Raw genomic sequence first — 19,717 nt, 5'->3', positions numbered from 1 at the left:
AAGGTTTTGGATGGGGGAAGATAAGAGATCGTGATGAACAGCTGTTTTAAAGACCTGGAGGAAGGAGTGGGATTGAAGAGAGTGAGGGAGTTTGTTCCAGAGGCGGGAGAAAAGAGGAGTGAAGGTGAGCAGAGAGTCTTGATTTTGGCAGTTTAACCATAAGAGGGTTGCAGGCAGATCTTGTGCGACCTGCAGGAATATTTGGGGGACAGAGCCCAGAGAGAGCTGGAGGAGCAAGGCCAGAGAGGAGTCGGTAGAAGACAAAGACCACCAACCTGCCTGCGGTGAGTAAGTGAAAGGCCCTCGGAGGTAGCTTCATCACGGGAGATTCCAATGATTCTGAACGCTTTGGTTTCAACAGCGTGAAGACGAGCTCGGTGTGAGGCAGGAGCACCAGCCCAGAGGGGAGAGCAGTATTCCATTGAGCTGCGGATGAAAGCCTTGTATGTGGTGAGGAGCTCGGGTGTGCCAAGGAAGGACTTCGCACGACGGAGGATGCCCAGTCGGTGACTGGCTTTGGAGGCCAGATTTGAAATGTGGTTTTCCCAGGAAAGATCATGGCAGATAGTGAGACCCAAAAGCTTGAGTGACAGAACTTCTTGGAGAGGATTATTCAGAAAGTGGATGGGAGGGTTGTCCCGTCGGTCTTTTCGGAGAGACATCGTAAGAGTGTGAGATTTGTCAGGATTGAAAGACATGTTCCACTTGTTTGCCCAGTCTGATTTTGTCCAGGTCTGCAGAGAGTGAGGAGGCTGCAGACTGCCGATCTGAGGGATGACGAATGGAGCGGCAGAGTGTGGAGTCATCAGCAAAGAGATAGAGAGGATTTTCAAGAGAGTCTGAGAGATCATTGATGAAGACCAGAAAAAGCACAGGGCCCAGAATACTGCCTTGGGGAACTCCAGCCTGAACAGGAAGAGGAGATGAGAGAAACCCATTCAGGGCGAACTTGTTGACTACGACTAGAGAGGAAGTCCGCCAGCCATGCGTGGAGATTTCCATGGATACCAAAGGAGGAGAGTTTGGTGAGCAGAGCGGGGTGCCAGACCGTATCGAAGGCACGTCATATGTCGAGGGAGACGGCTCTAATTTCCTGTTTGGCATTGAGGACCTCCATCCATTGTTGAGACAGCAGAAGCAGCATGCCCAGAGTAGAGTGACCTGGTCTGAAACCAAATTGATGATCAGAGATCAAGCCATTGGAGAAGAGGAAAGATTTCATATCCGAAGCAATGATGGATTCCATGACTTTGCTGATAATTGGGAGAAGGCTGATTGGTCTGTAGTTGCTAGGATCTGTTTTTGCACCTTTTTTGTGCAAAGCGGTGATGTTGGCTGATTTCCAAGCAGGTGGCAGATGACCTTGAACAGAGAGAGGGAGTGAAAGAGCGGAAGAACAGGATTTTAGGACTCGTGGGCTGATGCCGTCAGGTCCAGTTGCAGAATCAGTCGAGGGTTGACAGAAACTTTTCCACCTTGTCAGGAGGAAAGGACACAGAGTCCAGGAGCAGCTGGGTACGACTGGGTATGGTGGGTAGAGAGGGATGGGTTTGGGACACAAGATTTAGAGGCAAACACAGAGTTGAGGCATTCAGCTTTTTCACGTGCGGAGTCAGCTGTGTGGTCATTTGAGGTAAGGGAGGGGATGGAGGGGGAACAAACACCAGAAATAGATTTGACCAGACACCACCAGGATTTGGAAGAGGGAGACATAAGAGAGTTCGGTCTTGAGAACGGAGAGATATTGTTTCCTGGCTCCAAGTGGACACACACTTGTTTCGGGCTTTGTGAAAGGAAATGAGATTTCCTTCCGTTGGATTTGCTTTCCAGGAGACGAAGGCAAGTTGTTTCTGGGCAACAGCCTCACCACAAGATTCCGTGTACCATGGACGGGAGGAAGGGTATGACAACTGAAGTCGAGATGGGATTAATCTGTGCATGAGACAGAGCAATTTACTTTGGAAGAATTCCCAGGATGAGTTGATGTCAGAGGTGGTAGAGACGGGAGACCAGTCCAGATGATTGATGGCTGCTTGAAGACCGTGCGAGCTGGCCTGAGTGACCATTCTCAGGGAGCCTCCTCAGCGTAGACGAGTCTGGCATTTCAGAGAGATGTCCAGTTTAACAAGCACATGATCAGATGAGCCGATTGGAGCAGAAGAAGAGCAGCAGACATTTTCAGGGAAGTTAGTCATAACCAAGTCCAGAAGAGAAGATGCTCCGTTGACTGAGATCCGGGTCGGGAAATTGACATTGTGTCAGTCCCAGTGAGTCGCAGAAGTCCTTTGTTGAGGAGCCATGGCTGGTGAGCGAGGTACCCACACCCAGCCAACTGGCATGGTGACAATTGAATTCACCACATATGAGGAAGAGAGAGTTGGGATGAGTAGATAGAAGTTGGTCCATATTATCAGACAGCGAGATGTAGATGGAGTCATTGTTTGGTGGACGGTACAACACACATATGAACAAGAGGTGGGAGCGAAGGGGAAGCCGTAGCCAGAGGTATTCTTGGGGGCGAGGTGGAGAGAGGGCAGTGCAGGGCGAGTGAGAAAGAGTTTTTGATAAAGATAGCAACCCCACCTCCAGGGCGAGGCTCAGGTCTGTCATACCGGAGGAGGGAGTAACCCGAGAGAGATACTAAGGAATCAGAGACATCATGAAGTAGGAAATTTTCTGTTTAGCAGATCACGTCTGGTTTGTCAGAAGCAACCTGTATGGAGAGATCAGTTGAGTTTGAATGAAGGCCCCGGATGTTTGAGGTCCATACCGTTAATGAAGAGGAAGGGGGAGCATCGGATACAGAACAGGGGGGAGGAGGGGTAGGGTAAGATGTGGAAGAGGAGGAAGAGGTAGGGAGAGTTGTTGAAGGTGTGTCAGAGATTTCAGAATAGCTCGGAGAAAGGGAAGGATGGGGCGGACAAAAGGTTTGATGGTGATTGGGTGAGGCACAATGAGGTGTTATTTGAGGAGGGGGAAGAGTGAGGCAGGAGCTTGGGGGAGATGGAGGTGAGAGTTGGAAGGGGGAAGAAGCGGGGAGGATGCTTTGAGGGAGAGGGGGGAAAGGGAGAAGAAATGAGGGTGGGGAGATTTGAAGGGGAGGGGCGAGGGGGGAGTTTAGAAGGGAAGGGACAAGGGGAGGGATTTGAAAGGGATGGGAGATTTGGAGGGGAGGGGTGAGGGGGAGTCTAGGAGGGGAGGGGCGAGGGGGAGTCAAGGAGGGGACGGGTGTGGGGGGAGTTAAGGAGGGAAGGGGCAAGGGGGGGGATTTGAAAGGGATGGGTGATGGGGAAGATTTGGAGGGGAGGGGTGATGGGGACGTTTTGGAGGGGAGGGGTGATGGGGAAGTTTTGGAGGGGAGGGGTGATGGGGAAGTTTTGGAGGGGAGGGGTGATGGGGAACATTTTGAGGGGAGGGGTGATGGGGAACATTTGGAGGGGAGGGGTGAGATTGGATTTTGGAAAGTGTACGATTAATGGGAAACGAACATTTATTGCAAAATGAGTTTCTTGTGACCGAGTTAAAAATACGTTTAAGGACGCTGAAGGGGGGATGGAGTGCAGGTGAGTTTAGGGAATGTAGGAAAGAGGAACTGTAAGAGATGGAATTTTTTTTTTGGAATGAATAGATTTGGTGAGCAAGTCGAAAGCAACCTTTTAAAGAAGAAGAAGAAAAAGGTGTTATAATATACGGCAGAATACTACTTCAGGGGAAAGTTTAAACATTTTAAAGTTTAACAGTGAAAACTATCTGGGGAAATGGGGGAGAAACACGTGGTCGAAGAACGAACGAACGAATAAGAACAGAGAAGGAAATGTTTTTTAGTTTTTTTTTTAGTTGAGATTTTAAACAAGTAGGCTATGGGGTGAAAAGACTGGGAAAAACAGAGAAGGAAAGTTATTGGAGCACAATCGACGGACCGCTGATAGAAAAACAAAGCCTCAAGGTAGGACACGGTACAAGGCCTCAAAAGACACGACACAAATTAACACGATTTTCTATACAGGTATGAAAGATTTACACCGAGAATTTTCCCTGGACCCACTGTAGGTACACACACCATAAAATAAATACAGGTTTGACGAAAATACAAATGGGCACAATTACTTAATTTCGATAGCGTGGACAGCTGCGAAAAAACGTAACCTCGCTGGCAAGACCGGAAGCGGAAAGCATATTTCAGTTATTGTGAAATCAAAAGATGTCTGTCAGGAGAGACAACCTCCAGGGGGGCAGTATCCAGTATTTATTACCAGTTCAGCACCCGGGAGTATCATTCCAGACAGGATCATCCGAGCCAAGACGCAGAATGCTCCACCGACTGCCTGGACCAGGCCAAGATGCAACAGCTGCTCTGTGCACTCACCACTGTACATAGGCACACCCACTACGAGATCAACAACCATAATTGCATTATTTTATGTTGCGTACATTCGGATCTTTCCATTGTGGTTAAAAATTGCATACGAGCACTACGATATTTGTGTGTGTGGGGGTTGCTGCAAAATATCAAAATGAATGTTACAACACCTGCACAGGATGTAGTGCAAACACCAGGCTGCCTCCATGATGGGTGGCACACCAAGGTGAGGCTGCCTCGCTCCAGGAGCATGTGACCATCGCCTGAGAAGCTCAAGCAGGATTGGCAGCATGTCAGCTTTCAGCAGCGCTCTGCACAAAACGTGTTAACACACCTATTGTTGCCATAAGTTTATTGTACAACGCAACAGCCAACACACACCATGACCCTCAGGTCTATCAGCCTTTCATGTTTCACTTATACTGTGGTGATAAACAGTGCAGAACGAGGCTTGTGCAATAAAAGAAAAGGTGAGTTGCATGAGGGAATGGGGGAGTGGTGGGAAGTTCCTTACTGTGTTACAGATTGCAAAGACTCAGCACCTTGGAGCACTTGGGACAAGCAAAAAGCTGCGGCTTCGACCACGGTAGGATCCCAGGACTGGTGGGGATCACAGGGTGCGCATCATCAACAGGCAAGAGCCAAACATCCTGGTTCTGCTTTGAGATTTCTCATCCCATTGGCAACTGTTCCCAATCAACATTTCCATAATGCTGGATTGTGTTAAAATGCAAACAAGGTATTTTGCAATCACGAGTTCCTTTTACCTGCAGGCAGGTTCTGAGAGCTGGAAGCAGGCCCTGTTTCAGTAATGTTTGTACATTCGTCTCCCCCTCAGTGCCAAGATTTCCTAATACAAGCAAGCAGGATTCCTGTGAAAACATGTGAACGAAGGTGCATCTTCAGCCATGTTTAATATGTGAAGCTTCGTCTAATTATCTCGTAAGCGTATCACATGTAAACTGTGCAACGTCTTTTTTCACTGTAAGAAAAAAAGATATGCACACAAGCTAACTGTGCATGATCTTCTTCATCATATGCAGCACATGGCTGTGGGTAGCATATTTGCCATGGAGTGGAGGGAGAAGAGAGGGGTTGGGGGGTGGGGAGTGGGGAGTGTTCCGCTGATGCAGTTCCTACTATTTTATTGTTTGTTTGTTTTTTGTATACAAGATCGAGGCTCGTGTAAGAGCTAACATTGATCACAAAAAGGCAAACTGACAAATAAAACTTATGATAAAGGGAGAGGGAGACAAGATGGAGAGCAGGGACATCGGGAGATCTGTGGGAGGGAGAGGGCTTGGGGGGAGGAGGCATGGGAATGGGGGTGGGAGAGTTAAAAAAAACAAAAAAAAACACCGACACTGCTAGGACTTCCAGGAAAGAAGTCTGTATTCAAAAAAGTGGATCTGGGGTGAATTAATGGGGGTAGAAAAGATCAAGGTTTTGGATGGGGGAAGATAAGAGATGGTGGTGAACAGCTGTTTTAAAGATCTGGAGGGAGGAGTGGGATTGAAGAGAGTGAGGGAGTTTGTTCCAGAGGCGGGAGAAAAGGGGAATGAAAGAGTGAAGGTGAGAAGAGAGTCTTGATTTTGGCAGTTTAACCATAAGAGGGTTGCTGGCAGATCTTGTGTGACTGTAGGAATATTTGGGGGACAGAGTACAGAGAGAGCTGGGGGGGGGCAAGGCCGGAGAGGAGTCGGTAGAAGACGGAAAGACCAACAACCTGCCTGCGGTGAGTGAAACGTCCTCGGAGTTGGCTTCATCACGGGAGATTCCAATGATTCTGAAAGCTTTGGTTTCAACAGCGTGAAGCCGAACTAAGTCTGAGGCAAGAGCACCGGCCCAGAGGGGAGAACAGTATTCCATTGAGCTGCGGATGAAACCCTTGTATGTGGTGAGGAGCTCAGGTGTGCCAAGGAAGGACTTCGCACGACGGAGGATGCCCAGTCGGCGACTGGCTTTGGAGGCCAACTTGTAAATGTGTTTTTCCCAGGAAAGATCATGGCAGATAGTGAGACCCAAAAGCTTGAGTGACAGAACTAATTGGAGAGGATTGTTGAGAAAGTAGATGGGAGGGTTGTCCAGTCGGTCTTTTCGGAGAGACATAGTAAGAGTGTGAGATTTGTCAGGATTGAAAGACATGTTCCACTTGTTTGACCAGTCTGATTTTGTCCAGGTCTGCAGAGAGTGAGGAGGCTGCAGAATGCCGATCTGAGGGATGAGGAATGGAGCGGCAGAGAGTGGAGTCATCAGCAAAGAGATAGGATTTTCCAGAGTCAGAGAGATCATTGATGAATGAATGAATGAATGAATGAATGATCGTTTTGAGGCCATTGATGAAGACCAGAAAAAGCACAGGGCCCAGAACACTGCCTTGGGGAGATAAGAGAAATCCATTCAGGGCCACACGTTGACTATGACTAGAGAGGAAGTCCGCCAGCCATGCGTGGAGATTTCCATGGATACCATAGGAGGAGAGTTTGGTGAGCAGAGCGGGGTGCCAGACCGTATCGAAGGCACGTGATATATCAAGGGAGACAGCTCTGATTTCCTGTTTGGCATTAAGGACCTCCATCCATTGTGGAGACAGCAGAAGCAGCATGTCCAGAGTAGAATGACCTGGTCTGAATCCAAATTGATGATCCGAGATCAAGCCATTGGAGAAGAGGAAGGATTTGATATCTGAAGCAATGATGGATTCCATGACTTCGCTGATAATTGCGAGCAGGCTGATTGGTCTGTAGTTGCTAGGATCTGTTTTTGCACCTTTTTGTGTAAAGCGGTGATGTTGGCTGATTTCCAAGCAGATGGCAGATGACCTTGAGCAAAAGAGAGGGCGAAGAGAACAGAGAGAGGGTGAGATAGAGCGGCAGAGCAGGATTTTAGGACTCGTGGGCTGATGCCACCTGGTCCAGTTGCAGAATCAGAGTCGAGGTATGACAACACTTCTCCACCTTGTCAGGAGAGAAAGACACAGTCCAGGAGCAGCTAGGTTCGACTGGGTAAGAAATACAGAGAACGATGGGTTTGGGACACAAGATTTTGAGGCAAACACAGAGTTGAAGCATTCGGCTTTTTCACGTGCGGTGTCAGCTGTGTTTCCGTTTGAGGTAAGGGAGGGGATGAGGAGTTTAATTTTTGAGGTCAGAAGGATGGATGAGGTTAGAAGGTTAGGATGAGGAGGTTAGAAGAGGAGTTTAATTTGTTGGAGTTTTGAAGAGAAGAGGAGTATTGCGATAACTCGCCTGCTCTTCACAAATGACACCGTTGCATCTTTATGGTCCACCAATTCATGCTGCCAGATAGGATACCCAATTTAATGCCACCCAAGGGGTGGCACACACACCCAATAAACACCCTGCCTGCGAAACACCAAATGACAGCTCATATCTGAGTCGGGATTCGAACCAGACAGCTCAGATGTGAGTGCACGTACCTCAATGCTACCTTAACAGCCTATAAATAATTACCCATGGAGGTAAATTTAACTAGTAAGAAAACAGGTGACGTACAGTAAGCCGACTGCTTTCACTGCCAAGGAAGGTGATGAGGTATGGGGCAGCAGATAGTGTAGCGAGTGCCACACTGGGTTCTTCAATGAGGGACATCTCCAAAAAGCAGCGAGCTGCTTCCAGCTGCATCTCTGGATGGCTCAGCCCAGTCAGCAGGCCAACCAAGCCACGACATGCACCGTCAATTCTACCGAACACAGAAAAAAACAAAAATTTTTTTTAACGAGGTGGCATTCTTTCTAAAACTAAAGCTTCCAGGGAAGCAGAACTCAACTGAACTGACTGGACAACTTTAAAGTAGGTCAGTTGTCTGTACTAGATTTGACAAATGAAAAGCCAACAACCTTGTGTAATAATTTTAAGGTCCTTGTATCCTTATACTTGTATATGCCGGCCTATGGCGGCCATTTTGTGACAGATCGGGTTGACATACGATAGCAACCTACCTTGTGTGGTAAGAGTCTCACACACCAAGTTTGATCAAAATCCATAAATATTTGTGGACGTTGGAGTCTAACGTCGTTTCGGAGCTGAAAACAATATGGCGGCCTATGGCGGCCATTTTGTGACGGATCGGGTTGGAATGCAATAGCAACCTACCTTGTGTGGTAAGGGTTAAACATTCTAAGTTTGATCAAAATCTGTTAATATTTGTGGACGCTGGAGTGTTAACGTCGTTTTCATGACCAACAACAAAATGGTCGCCTAAGTCCGCCATTTTTCAACGGCTCGGGCTGAAATGTAATAGCAACCTGGTCCTTGGGGTAAGGATACTGCATGTCAAGTTTGATCAGAATCGGTTGATATTTGTGGACGCTGGAGTGTTAACGTCGAAAAGTTAACGGACGACAGACGACGGACGACGGACGCCGGAGGGTTCAGTATGTGATGGTCGTCCAGTTGAGTTGATAAAAACCAATGAGTTTGAGTTCTGTAACAACTATCTGGAGAAGCTGTGCATTGCATTGTGTGCATGTCGTAAAATGGCAGAAACTTGCACAGTACAACACAACAATCTGATACCAGGACAATTGAAACACAAGCTCAACACAAATGAGGTGGAAATTGCCAAGGCCATAGGAAGATGAAGATTCAATTGCCAGTGCAGAACGAGGCGTACACATGTAATTGTGCACAAAATGCTATAGACGTCAGCCAAAGGACATTTATTCAATGGACTGAAACCACAACAATGTGAGCAGCACTACAAATATGGCCAAATTGGAACCCCTCAACCCCCTCTCCCCTCCCCCAGCAATATACTGAGTGGCATGGCCAGGTCGAGAAAATCCTTCACACTGGCAAGGGTAATGCATCCGAGCCAATTACCACTGAGCTGCTCGTGTGCGACATCCCTGGGACCAAAATAAAGGCAATTTGAGGGTGAGGCCAAAATAGTTTGACCAAATGCTTCACCAGTCCCACTCTTTTGCACGTGGTGATGGGTAAAGCTACACAATGGTCTAAAATAAGCGTGCAGCTCTTTATTCCCGTAAAGTCAAGCAGCGCACGCCCACTCAGTGGGAAGGAAGTGCACCGATGATAAAGCACTGCCTTCACAATGCCCTTCACCCTCAGGATTTTTCAACACACAACACCTGGAATTTTGATACAGGATGCTTGGAGCTTGTTTACTGGAAGTGGATGCTGGCAGGTGTGAGCTCCTGTTCTCATGTTAATTGGAATTGCTGCACACGGCACCAAATCATGGAGCAGGTCCAAGGCGAGTTGTTGGGCACCGGAAATTGGAGAGGTTTATTCTCTGGTTTAAGAGAGTGCCATGGTGAGACTTTTTGGAGTGGAACAGTTCACACTGTACCAATTTATTTTTGTTATTTTCTTTTTGTTATTTTACAATTATTTTTTTACAATTTATTTTTACAATTTGTTTACAATTTGTTTTTTTTGTTTTGTTTTTTTGTACAATTTTTTTTTTTACAAATTTGTAAATTTTTTGTAAATTTCTAAATTTTGTACAAATGTTTTTTAGAATTTGTTTACAATTTTACAATTTGTTATTTTTACAATTTGTTTTTGTTATTTTGTTTTTATTTTACAATTATTTTTTTACAATTTATTTTTACAATTTGTTTACAATTTGTTGTTTTTTTTTGTACAAATTTGTAAATTTTTTGTAAATTTGTAAATTTTGTACAAATTTGTTTTTTACAATTTGTTTACAATTTTACAATCTTATTTTTACAATTTGTTTTTGTTATTTTGTTATTTTCTTTTTGTTATTTCAATGTTATTTCCTTCCTGCCATGGTGAGACTTTTTGGAGTGGAACAGTTCACACTGTGCCAATGCCTGATGGCATTATCAGAAGCATTCACAGACTGCAACAATTCCAGGCAGCTGGGATTCCTATTAATGGGATTATCGAGGCAATTTGGTGTTCCCATCTGAACCCCTGGACCGTGATGCAGGCACACCAGGTTAAAATCCCACATACCGTGTTTGTTCTGTTTCATTTTTTGGAGTTCTATAAGAAACTTCAATGCACGAGGAGGGCATTAGGGCTCATCAAGGGCCTGCGCTACTATTGCCAACCTATGCTTGTCTGTCCGTGTTCTTTCCTTTCTAAATGCTAAGCATCAAGTAAGGAAAAAAACTTGTATGAATCGTACCATTAGTGAAGTCCTTGATCCGACTAGGACAGGGTTCGAACCACCGACCTCCCAGACTCGTGAGTGGACATTCTAACCATCACACCACCAAGTCTTGTTAAATCGACATTGTCCACCAACGTCCTTGCAATTAACGTAAAGTAATGGTGTTTATCATTTGCTGTGATTGCTTCTACTATTTGGCTGTGAAGCATGAAAAGTAACCAAAGTAATTTCACAGATTCGGCTAGAATCCTTTATTTATCTGTCACAAAGATTTTGCGAACTTCCTCGCTATCCTGCTCTTCTCACACTGACACCACCTGCAAAATAAGGATTGGAAAGAAGAATTTCATGGAGGAAATTGAAATGATGAGGTGGAGATGGATTGGACATCACTGTATTTGGAAAAATATCACAAAAAGAGCAATACATTGGAAGCCTGCGGGTCGAAGGAGGGTTGCACAACCTACAGTGACCTGGCGGCGTATGGTGGAGGAGTAGAGAGATCTCGTTACCACCTGGATGGAGATCAGTCAGTGGGGGCCAAGAAAGACAAAAGTGGCACGAGTTCCCCAAGAGGTTCCATTTGCCTTAGCCAGGACAGGATTATAAGCAAATAAGCAAGCAATGTCATTCTGGATACTCAGGATATGGTATATAATTTTATTCACACACACACACACACACACACACACACACACACACACACACACACACACACACACACACACACACACACACACACACACACACACACACACACACACACACACACACACACACACACACACACACACACACACACACACACACACACACACACACACACACACAAGCCTTATAATCACTGCCAATAAATCCGCACACACCGACAAAAAGCTGAGGAAGCTTGAGGGTGCCGAAGTGCCCTGCGTAGCCGTCGCACCGCATCCACGTGGTCCTTGGCTCCCTTGAACACTGCCAACCACCGTGCACGTACCTGTCATGTGTCATACACAAACAAAACGAAGTTTATCACAGACTCCTCTTGTGCACGGATTGCCAGCATTCTACGAGCCAGATGCTCACCTGTTCCTCGGGGCTTTCAACACTCCCTTCATGCTCCTGCTGCTCCTCGTCAGATTGGCTGTCCCTCCATGCAGGTCGCTTGCTGCGGAGCTGGGAGTCCCTGCGTGCTCGCCGAAGATCTAATCACAGGACATCACATGAAGTTATTTTCTGGCGATGTACGAGGTAAGATCACATGAAATTCGTATTACCAATGAGTAGGGCCACACCATTTTGCAAATAAACCACTGGACCACAGATACTTTATCAGGAATCAAGTTTTAGATAATGAAGTAAGGCCTTTTAAGGATGAAATGGTTAACAGCAACTGGATAGAAAAGTTTCAGTACCCATGATGCAGCAGGTTAAATGCCATATTGGTCCGCAAGCTAAACAAGCAAGAAAAGGTACACAAGGCCTAGATTTGTTTCAAGCTGCCGATATGCCCGTTTCATGTGCTGTGATAAACTGCAACCTGTAGATAATTATGACATCATAGGTGAAGTGGTATACCAGCCATAAATGTTTTAATCAAATGCCTTATCCTAAAAATCTGAAATTGCATGCACATGATCTACGACCCATTTGTATTGAAATATTAAATTTATGACATCATCACATAGTTTGGCAGCCATTTTGGATTTAACCTAAAACCCACAGAATAAAACATCTCCCAAACCACCAAGGCGATCGACTCAAAACTTTGTGTCATCGCTTAGACACAGCAATTAAAAATAGATCATGAAAACGTCATCAGTCACATGGTGTGGCAGCCATATTGGATTGAAGGAAAATATTAAATAACTAGTGGGGTCACGCGTGGGAATCCCACGGGCATGGACGTGTGTGAGATTTCGACACATTGAGTTAGATGCTGCACCTGCACATTCAGTTTCACAAAATGGTTACTGGCAATTTATCAGATGCACAAATAATGTAATCTACACAATGTATTTACTTCTGATAACATGTGAATGCATGTGCGTGCACACCCACACACACCTATATACACACACACACAAACACATCCCGTTTTTTCATTTCTGTTCCTCACAATTCTGTCTCTCTCTTATTCACAGACACACACACATACATCCACACATACATATAAACACACACATATACACATATATACATAGACACACACACATATATACATAGACACACACACATATATACATAAACACACACACACACATATATACATAAACACACACACACACATATATACATAAACACACACACACACATATATACATAAACACACACACACACACACACACACACACACACACACACACACACACACACACACACACACACACACCGTGCGTGAATTTTCTCAATTATTTCCGTCACTGAGTCTAAAACCATCGATTAAAAATGAAATCATATGGTGAGTTAGATTGGAGATAAAGGCGTGAGAGAGACTCAATGGCCTTGATATTACAGGCCTTTGAGAATGCATTTCATTCTATAAACGGAAACTTTCATGGGATTTTATTCCCGGTTTTTTTTCCACAAAGTCAAACTATGTTAGCGACTGTTAAAAATGAAATGATATATCGAATTAGAGTTGAAATAAAACTGTGAGAGAGAGCAAGGCAGCATGGGCCTAACTGAACAGGCCTCAAAGCTATGCAAGTTAATAAAATGGTGGATATTTGTTCATGAAGCCTCTCCCCAGAATGGGTGGAGCTACTCTTTAAACGGAGTAAGCCACACCCCCGGACAGACAGGCAGACAGACAGACAGACAAAATCACCTACGGCTAATATAATAGCCGGGGAAGCCGGTGTTGTGAATGAACGCGTACGTATTATGTTGAAAAACCAGATTTTTCTGGATCCTTTGAGAATTCCAAGCTTTGACGCACCAAATCAGTCAATGGAGGCCACCATCTTGCGGATGCGGAAGTATGCATAAAAAATTGAGAAAAAGTTCAATAGGAGTTCGTTTCACCCGTCTTTTTTTGATTCACAATCTTATGCACCTCTAATTTGTAATTAAAATACTTTAAGACCAACCTCGTTCCCTGGGCCATGGTTATCTTCAACGAAAATCGTCACCAAACACCGGAACCAATGAGATTCGAGCATTTGAAAAAGTATTTCAAAAAAGCTTCTTACCGCGTTTCAGAGGCTGAAAACGGCGTCACATATTCTAAAATTGACGAAGAATTATTTTTTAGAAATCTCGCGGCCGTAGGGGATAGTTTTTCACAGCCTGAAATATCCGAAGTTGAGACGGAATTCACCGAATTAATCAAGAGGGAAATTTTATACATTTTAATCTCATCCAGAATGCAAATGGTGTCATTTTGAACTAGGTACGGTACCTACTACACATACCTACTACCAACTACCTAACCTACTGATGCCATAGTGATGGGTAAAATAGTGGCTTCGCCGGCTCATTGCGGCTTTGCAGTCGGGTACTAGTATGGATTGTCTCAAAAACCGCTTACCTTATCGATGCAAAGCTTTACAAACGTCATCTGACACCATTGCTGCATATAGTTTGAAAATAATGACGTTTTAGGTCGTGTGGTTTGGCAGCCATCTTGGATAGAAAACAAACCTTATTCGATCAACAGGAAACTTCACAAACAGATCCCCTACCCCTACTACATATGCAGATTGTACCGTTTTGATGTCATACGTCACGTGGTTTGGCAGCCATATTAGCTTTAAAGCCGATATTGAAAAAAAAAACCCTTCTCCAAAACCGCTTCACCGATCGATGTAAAACTGTCCTGTCTGGTAAAAATGTGATAATTGAGAACAGCTGAAGGGATTTAAATCAAAGTTGTTTATTTTTGTAGGACAGTCAACGAGGGCATCTACCCATTGTCAAAAGCAGGGACTACACGGAGGCATATTGGCGACGCAGTCGCATCGCTCTAGTTTAGCTCAACTGGACTTTAGTCCGGTGAGCTTATGCGATCGAGCAGGTATTCGTAGGTAAGTCAGTCAGTCAGTCAGTCAGTCTGCATAAACACTTCAGTCATTATCGCTTGAACCAAACACGATTTTGGTGAAACTTGGCCGCAAGCTTCATATCTGATGCCAAAGGCTGGTTAAAAAAAAATTCCTGTTTATCATCGCCGCCCGCCCCATAAAAGTCGTCCGCCCCATCAAATCTTTTTTTTTTTTTATGCTCGCGGAGTCAGTAAAATCCGTTCCCTGTGTTGAGGACTGAGTACCACAGATGAGTCATATCCTATATGCAGTACCTGCAGTAAGAGTCGTACTGCCGAAAAGAGGCCCACTCGGAGGTTCAAGTAGTTGGTATTCTGAAGGAGAAGCCAAATATCATCGGCAAACGGGAGAGCCTTACGTGATAATTATTGCTGTGGATTTCTAGTCAAAAATTAAACGAGCGCTCCATTACATGTAGTAGTAGGTGATGATAGATACATGAATAAACGGCAACCAACATTCTCTTGGTGTTGAACTCTACTCAACATGTATGAGTGCTATAATAGCAGTAGCTGCTGATAGATAGATACATCTATGAGTGCTATAATAGCAGTAGCTGCTGATATATAGATACATCTATGAGTGCTATAATATCAGGAGATGCTGATTGATAGATGTATAAATGCGAACCAGACATCCTTTTGATGTGGTTAATGTCCTCTTCCATGTCTACCAAACTGCTCAATATGCATGTACCGGTACCATGAAGTGATATTTTGTGGCGAGGAATTCTAGTCAAATATGTATGAATGCTATGGCAATAGCTGCTGATAGATACATGTATGGCAACCGGACATTATTCTTAAAAGCCGAAGTTTTGGTCTACCATTGTTATATGTATCAGCAAATGTTAAAAGTAAACAGAACTCAATGTGACATAGGTTTCTTTATTTTCTTTATTTGAATCGTATCAGTGCGTACATACGAAGGTTTACTAGTTTAGAAATCATAACATGATTCATCATATATGTCCGATCAAGTATATTTAAGAAAACAAACATTGTGCGTTGAATAATCCATTCAAATTTCAATCTGAAAACCCCCCCCCCCCTCCCTGCCCACTTTTTTGAAAAAAAGTGATGATAAACAGGAAAAAAATTTTAACCAGCCTAACGAAGGTGTATTGACCGCATCAAAATCTGCGCTCATTAACCCTCTGGAGTCTACTATTATTATTATTATTATTATTATTATATACTAGGGCATGCCCGTACTATATATATATATCTAAAATTATATCCCCCCCCTCTATTTACATGAAATGGTTTGGTCCAAAGCGAACGGCTTGCGAGTACGGTGACAATCCCCCCCCTCTATTTACATGAAATGGTTTGGTCCAAAGCGAACGGCTTGCGAGTACGGTGACAATCCCCCCCCCCTCTATTTACATGAAATGGTTTGGTCCAAAGCGAACGGCTTGCGGAGTTTGGTAAAGAAATCGCCATAGCGTGCACAAACGCGCAGGAAAGCGAAAGAATCGCAAATTAGTTTTAATTAGTTTTAAAACATAGTTTAACGCCAACATAGTTTGCCAACGTGAAATAAATGAATACGCTCTCAAATGTGCCGTCCGAGGCAGAGTCTGTTCGCCACGTTCGGCACACGTGATAGCTCGATGCTCTCTGATTGGTTGAATCGTTTTTTGGACATAGCTCGGTAACTACTTCTCCGATTAATATGAAACCTTGAAAAGGCACATCCTCGGGTCCCCAGCAATATACCTGGCAAGTTTAAAGTATATCGGACCCGTGGTTGTCGAGAAACAGCGGTCACAGACACACAGAGATTACTGGAATTATAGATAGATTATGCACATCGAATCCAGGAGGCCGTAATTGCGCGGTAAATTTGAATGCGGTTAGAGCCGATAAATTTGGCTTGAAGACATTTCGGCGCATGCGTGAAGCCGATAGAATCGGCTTGTAGACTCCAGAGAGTTAAGGCTGCCTAGTGGAAGGGGGGGGGGGGGTGACCCCCCCAAAATAGGTATTTTCTCCCTTCTCCAAAACTACACACACGATTTCAATGAAACTTCATCACAACCTTCATCGCCCATAATGTACCAAAGCTTGTTCACGGCATTAAAAATATCAGGGTCTGAGGGAGTCTGTGGGGGGTTTGAGTGACTGTTGCTCCTGATCCAGGTGAGCTTCAGGACCCGTGGTCCTATTTTTATTAATGGTGTTATTTAGCAAATAAATCGAGAGCACATGGTTAAACAAAAAACCCTTTCAGGCCACAAATTGATATAAAACACGCTATTAATTTAAAACAGGGATAAATCACAATATTGTAGCGGTTACCGGTAGCATGACATAATTACCCTGCACCAGCCGATGACGCAACCGGCGAGCGGTCACGTGTCCGGACTCGCCCGGGCGTGTTGAGACTTGCCTTTACCGGGCGAACGCTTGCCTTGCATACCACGCCCCGTTGAGAGGCGTGGCTTATCTATTTGCATACCACGCTCCGCCTGAGAGGCGTGGCTTTTGTGTGTTGAGTTTCTGATATATATTGCCGCCCGTTCGATGGGCTGATTCAGTGCTTTGGAGTTCGTTTGAGTGAGCTGGGAATAAATAGCTCAGAGAAACCCAATTCCTGGCGTCGTCCGTTTTGTCCGATTTTATCGTGCGAGCACAGCTCCCACAATTGGTGACCCCTTTCTACGAACACGGCTTTGAAGCTTTGAAGCTCCCGGGCTTTTGGGAATCTCACGCGGCCGTTTGGTTTGCTCAAGCGGCTTCTCAATTCGCCCTGCGGAACATTACGGAGGACACGACGCGCTACCACCACGTGGTCTCCGCGCTCAATGCCTCCTCCGCTTCCCGGGTTCTGAGCTTCCTACAGCACCCGCCGGACGCCGACAAATACGGCGCGCTCAAAGACCTACTCCTCGGTGCGTTTCGACTCACGGAGACCGAACGCGCACGACAACAACTACACCTCCCGGAGCTGGGTGAGGCCCGTCCGTCCGAAAGCATGGACCACATGCTGGCTCTTCTCGGTGACCACAGCCTGGACTTCCTCTCCCGCGAGCTGTTCCTCCAGCGGCTACCCGGGCAGGTACGGTTAGCTTTGGCTAATTCGCCCATCACGGACCCTTGCGCCCTGGCCAAGGAGGCCGATAAATTTTGCTCGGCCAGGCGACACGTCGGAGCGGCCGCCTGGGACCCTGGGCCGACCGAGGCAACGCCCACGCCACGATCGGCGCCTCCACCGGCCGAGTCAGCGCCACTGGCGGCAGCGGCCACCGCGACGCCCCGTCGACCGAACCCGACGCGACCGCCGGAGCCTCCACCAGAGCGGACCATGTGCTATTACCACGCCAGGTTCGGGCAGAAGGCCAGAACGTGCCGCCCACCGTGCACTTTCGGCGGGTTGGGAAACGACCAGGCCAGCGCCGCTGCCTGCCATGAGCGTCGGCCATTCAGGCAGCCTTCTGTTTATCACGGACACGGAGTCCGGGCGGCGTTTTTTGTGTGTCACCGGCGCTCAGCTGAGCGTGATACCCGCCTCGGTGGAGGACAAACAGGCCGCGCTTTGCGGCCCCGCTTTGGTCGCAGCAAACGGTTCCTCCATCCGCACCTTCGGTTCGCGCAGCGTCGCATTCTGCTTCGGGGGCCAGCGCTTCAGGTGGGACTTCATCACGGCGAACGTGCCCATGGCCTTGCTGGGTGCAGATTTTCTTTGCGCGCATGGGCTTTTGGTCGACGTCAAACGGCGTCGGCTCATCAACGCGGAGACCTTCAGCTCGCTCGCTTGCTCATTGAGCGGCTCCGCTCCGACCAAGCTAGCCTGCGCGCTCCCGGCCGTGGACGATTTCACCCGCCTACTCGCCGAGTTTCCCGCCCTCACGCAGCCGACGTTTTCGGCCGTCGCCGTCAAGCACGGCGTTGAACACCACATCCCGACCACAGGTCCACCGGTCTACGCCAGGGCTCGCCGCCTCGACCCGGCCAAACTCGCCGTAGCGAAGGCGGAATTCGACGCGCTGGAGCGATTGAGAATTGTGCGGCGCTGGAATAGTGCGTGGGCCTCGCCCCTGCACATCGTGCCCAAACCAGGTGGCGGATGGCGACCATGCGGCGATTATCGCCGCCTCAACGACGCCACCACCCCCGACAAGTACCTGATACCACACATACAGGACTTTTCCGCCCGTTTGGCGGGGCGGGTGATCTTCTCCAAGGTCGACCTCATTCGGGGCTACCACCAGGTACCTGTCCGGCCGGCCGACGTTCCGAAGACGGCTGGAATTACACCTTTTGGCCTCTTCGAGTTCCTCCGAATGCTGGTCGGCCTTAAAAACGCGGCCCAGGCCTTCCAGCGGCTGATGGACAGTGTGCTGCGCGATCTCACCTTTCTGTTCATCTACCTGGATGACATTCTCATCGCCAGCACTTCCCGGGCGGAGCACCTCGTCCACCTGCGCACGCTTTTTGAGCGCCTTGGCCAGCACGGCCTCATCATCAACCCGACGAAATGCCAGTTTGGCGTAACGCCCGTCGACTTCCTGGGGCACCGCATCACGAAGCGCGGGGCCGTCCCGCTGCCTACCAAGGTGGAGGCAGTCACAAGTTTCCCGCGCCCTCGCTCCATCAAGGCCCGACAGGAATTTTTGGGGATGGTAAATTTCTACCACCGGTTCGTGCCTCGCGCCGCCCAACTCATGCGCCCCCTGTACAAAGCCCTCTGGGGCAAGCCGGCCAAGCACACCGTCGCCTGGACAACAGAGATGGACGCGGCGTTCACGGGCGCTAAGCTGGCCCTCCCCAACGCGACCATGCTGGCCCTCCCCAACGCGACCATGATGGCGCACCCGGCGCTCGACGCACCCATCGCCCTCACCACGGACGCTTCCGACTACGCGGTGGGCGCCGTGCATGAACAGTGGGTGAACGGAGCTTGGCAACCGCTGGCCTTCTTCAGCCGGCAGCTTCGCCCTAACGAGCGCAAGTATAGCGCTTTCGACCGCGAGCTCCTCGGCCTTTACCTGGCTGTTCGCCACTTCCGCCATCTTTTGGAGGGCCGCCCGTTCACGGCGTTTGTGGACCACAAACCCCTGGTCTTCGCCATGGCCAAGGTTACGGAGCTGTGGTCGGCCCGCCAGCAGCGCCACCTCTCCGCCGTGTCTGAATTTACGACGGACATCCGGCACGTTGCGGGCAAGGACAACGCTGTGGCCGATTGCCTCTCTCGGTCC

At 47.3% G+C, this 19,717-nt stretch overlaps 1 protein-coding gene across 1 annotated transcript in view; it reads right to left on the bottom strand.

The window, feature by feature from the left end:
• The window catches only part of TMCO6 (transmembrane and coiled-coil domains 6), a 29,289-nt gene that overhangs the window by 6,043 nt on the left and 3,529 nt on the right, over positions 1-19,717 (bottom strand). Inside the window, exons 3-9 of the mRNA XM_078775880.1 lie at positions 11,555-11,673; positions 11,356-11,465; positions 7,876-8,062; positions 5,128-5,232; positions 4,875-4,960; positions 4,531-4,671; positions 4,254-4,368 (exon numbers count right to left, since the gene is read on the bottom strand). Coding sequence (XP_078632006.1) covers positions 4,254-4,368; positions 4,531-4,671; positions 4,875-4,960; positions 5,128-5,232; positions 7,876-8,062; positions 11,356-11,465; positions 11,555-11,673 — 863 coding nt within the window. The remainder of the gene's footprint in view (positions 1-4,253; positions 4,369-4,530; positions 4,672-4,874; positions 4,961-5,127; positions 5,233-7,875; positions 8,063-11,355; positions 11,466-11,554; positions 11,674-19,717) is intronic.

This window comes from Myxine glutinosa, chromosome 4, assembly GCF_964187855.1.
Source record: "Myxine glutinosa chromosome 4, kmMyxGlut1.1, whole genome shotgun sequence".
Lineage (NCBI taxonomy): Eukaryota > Metazoa > Chordata > Myxini > Myxiniformes > Myxinidae > Myxine > Myxine glutinosa.
The sequence above is the reverse complement of the archived record's forward strand: the minus strand, read 5'-3'. Positions and strand labels throughout refer to the sequence as shown.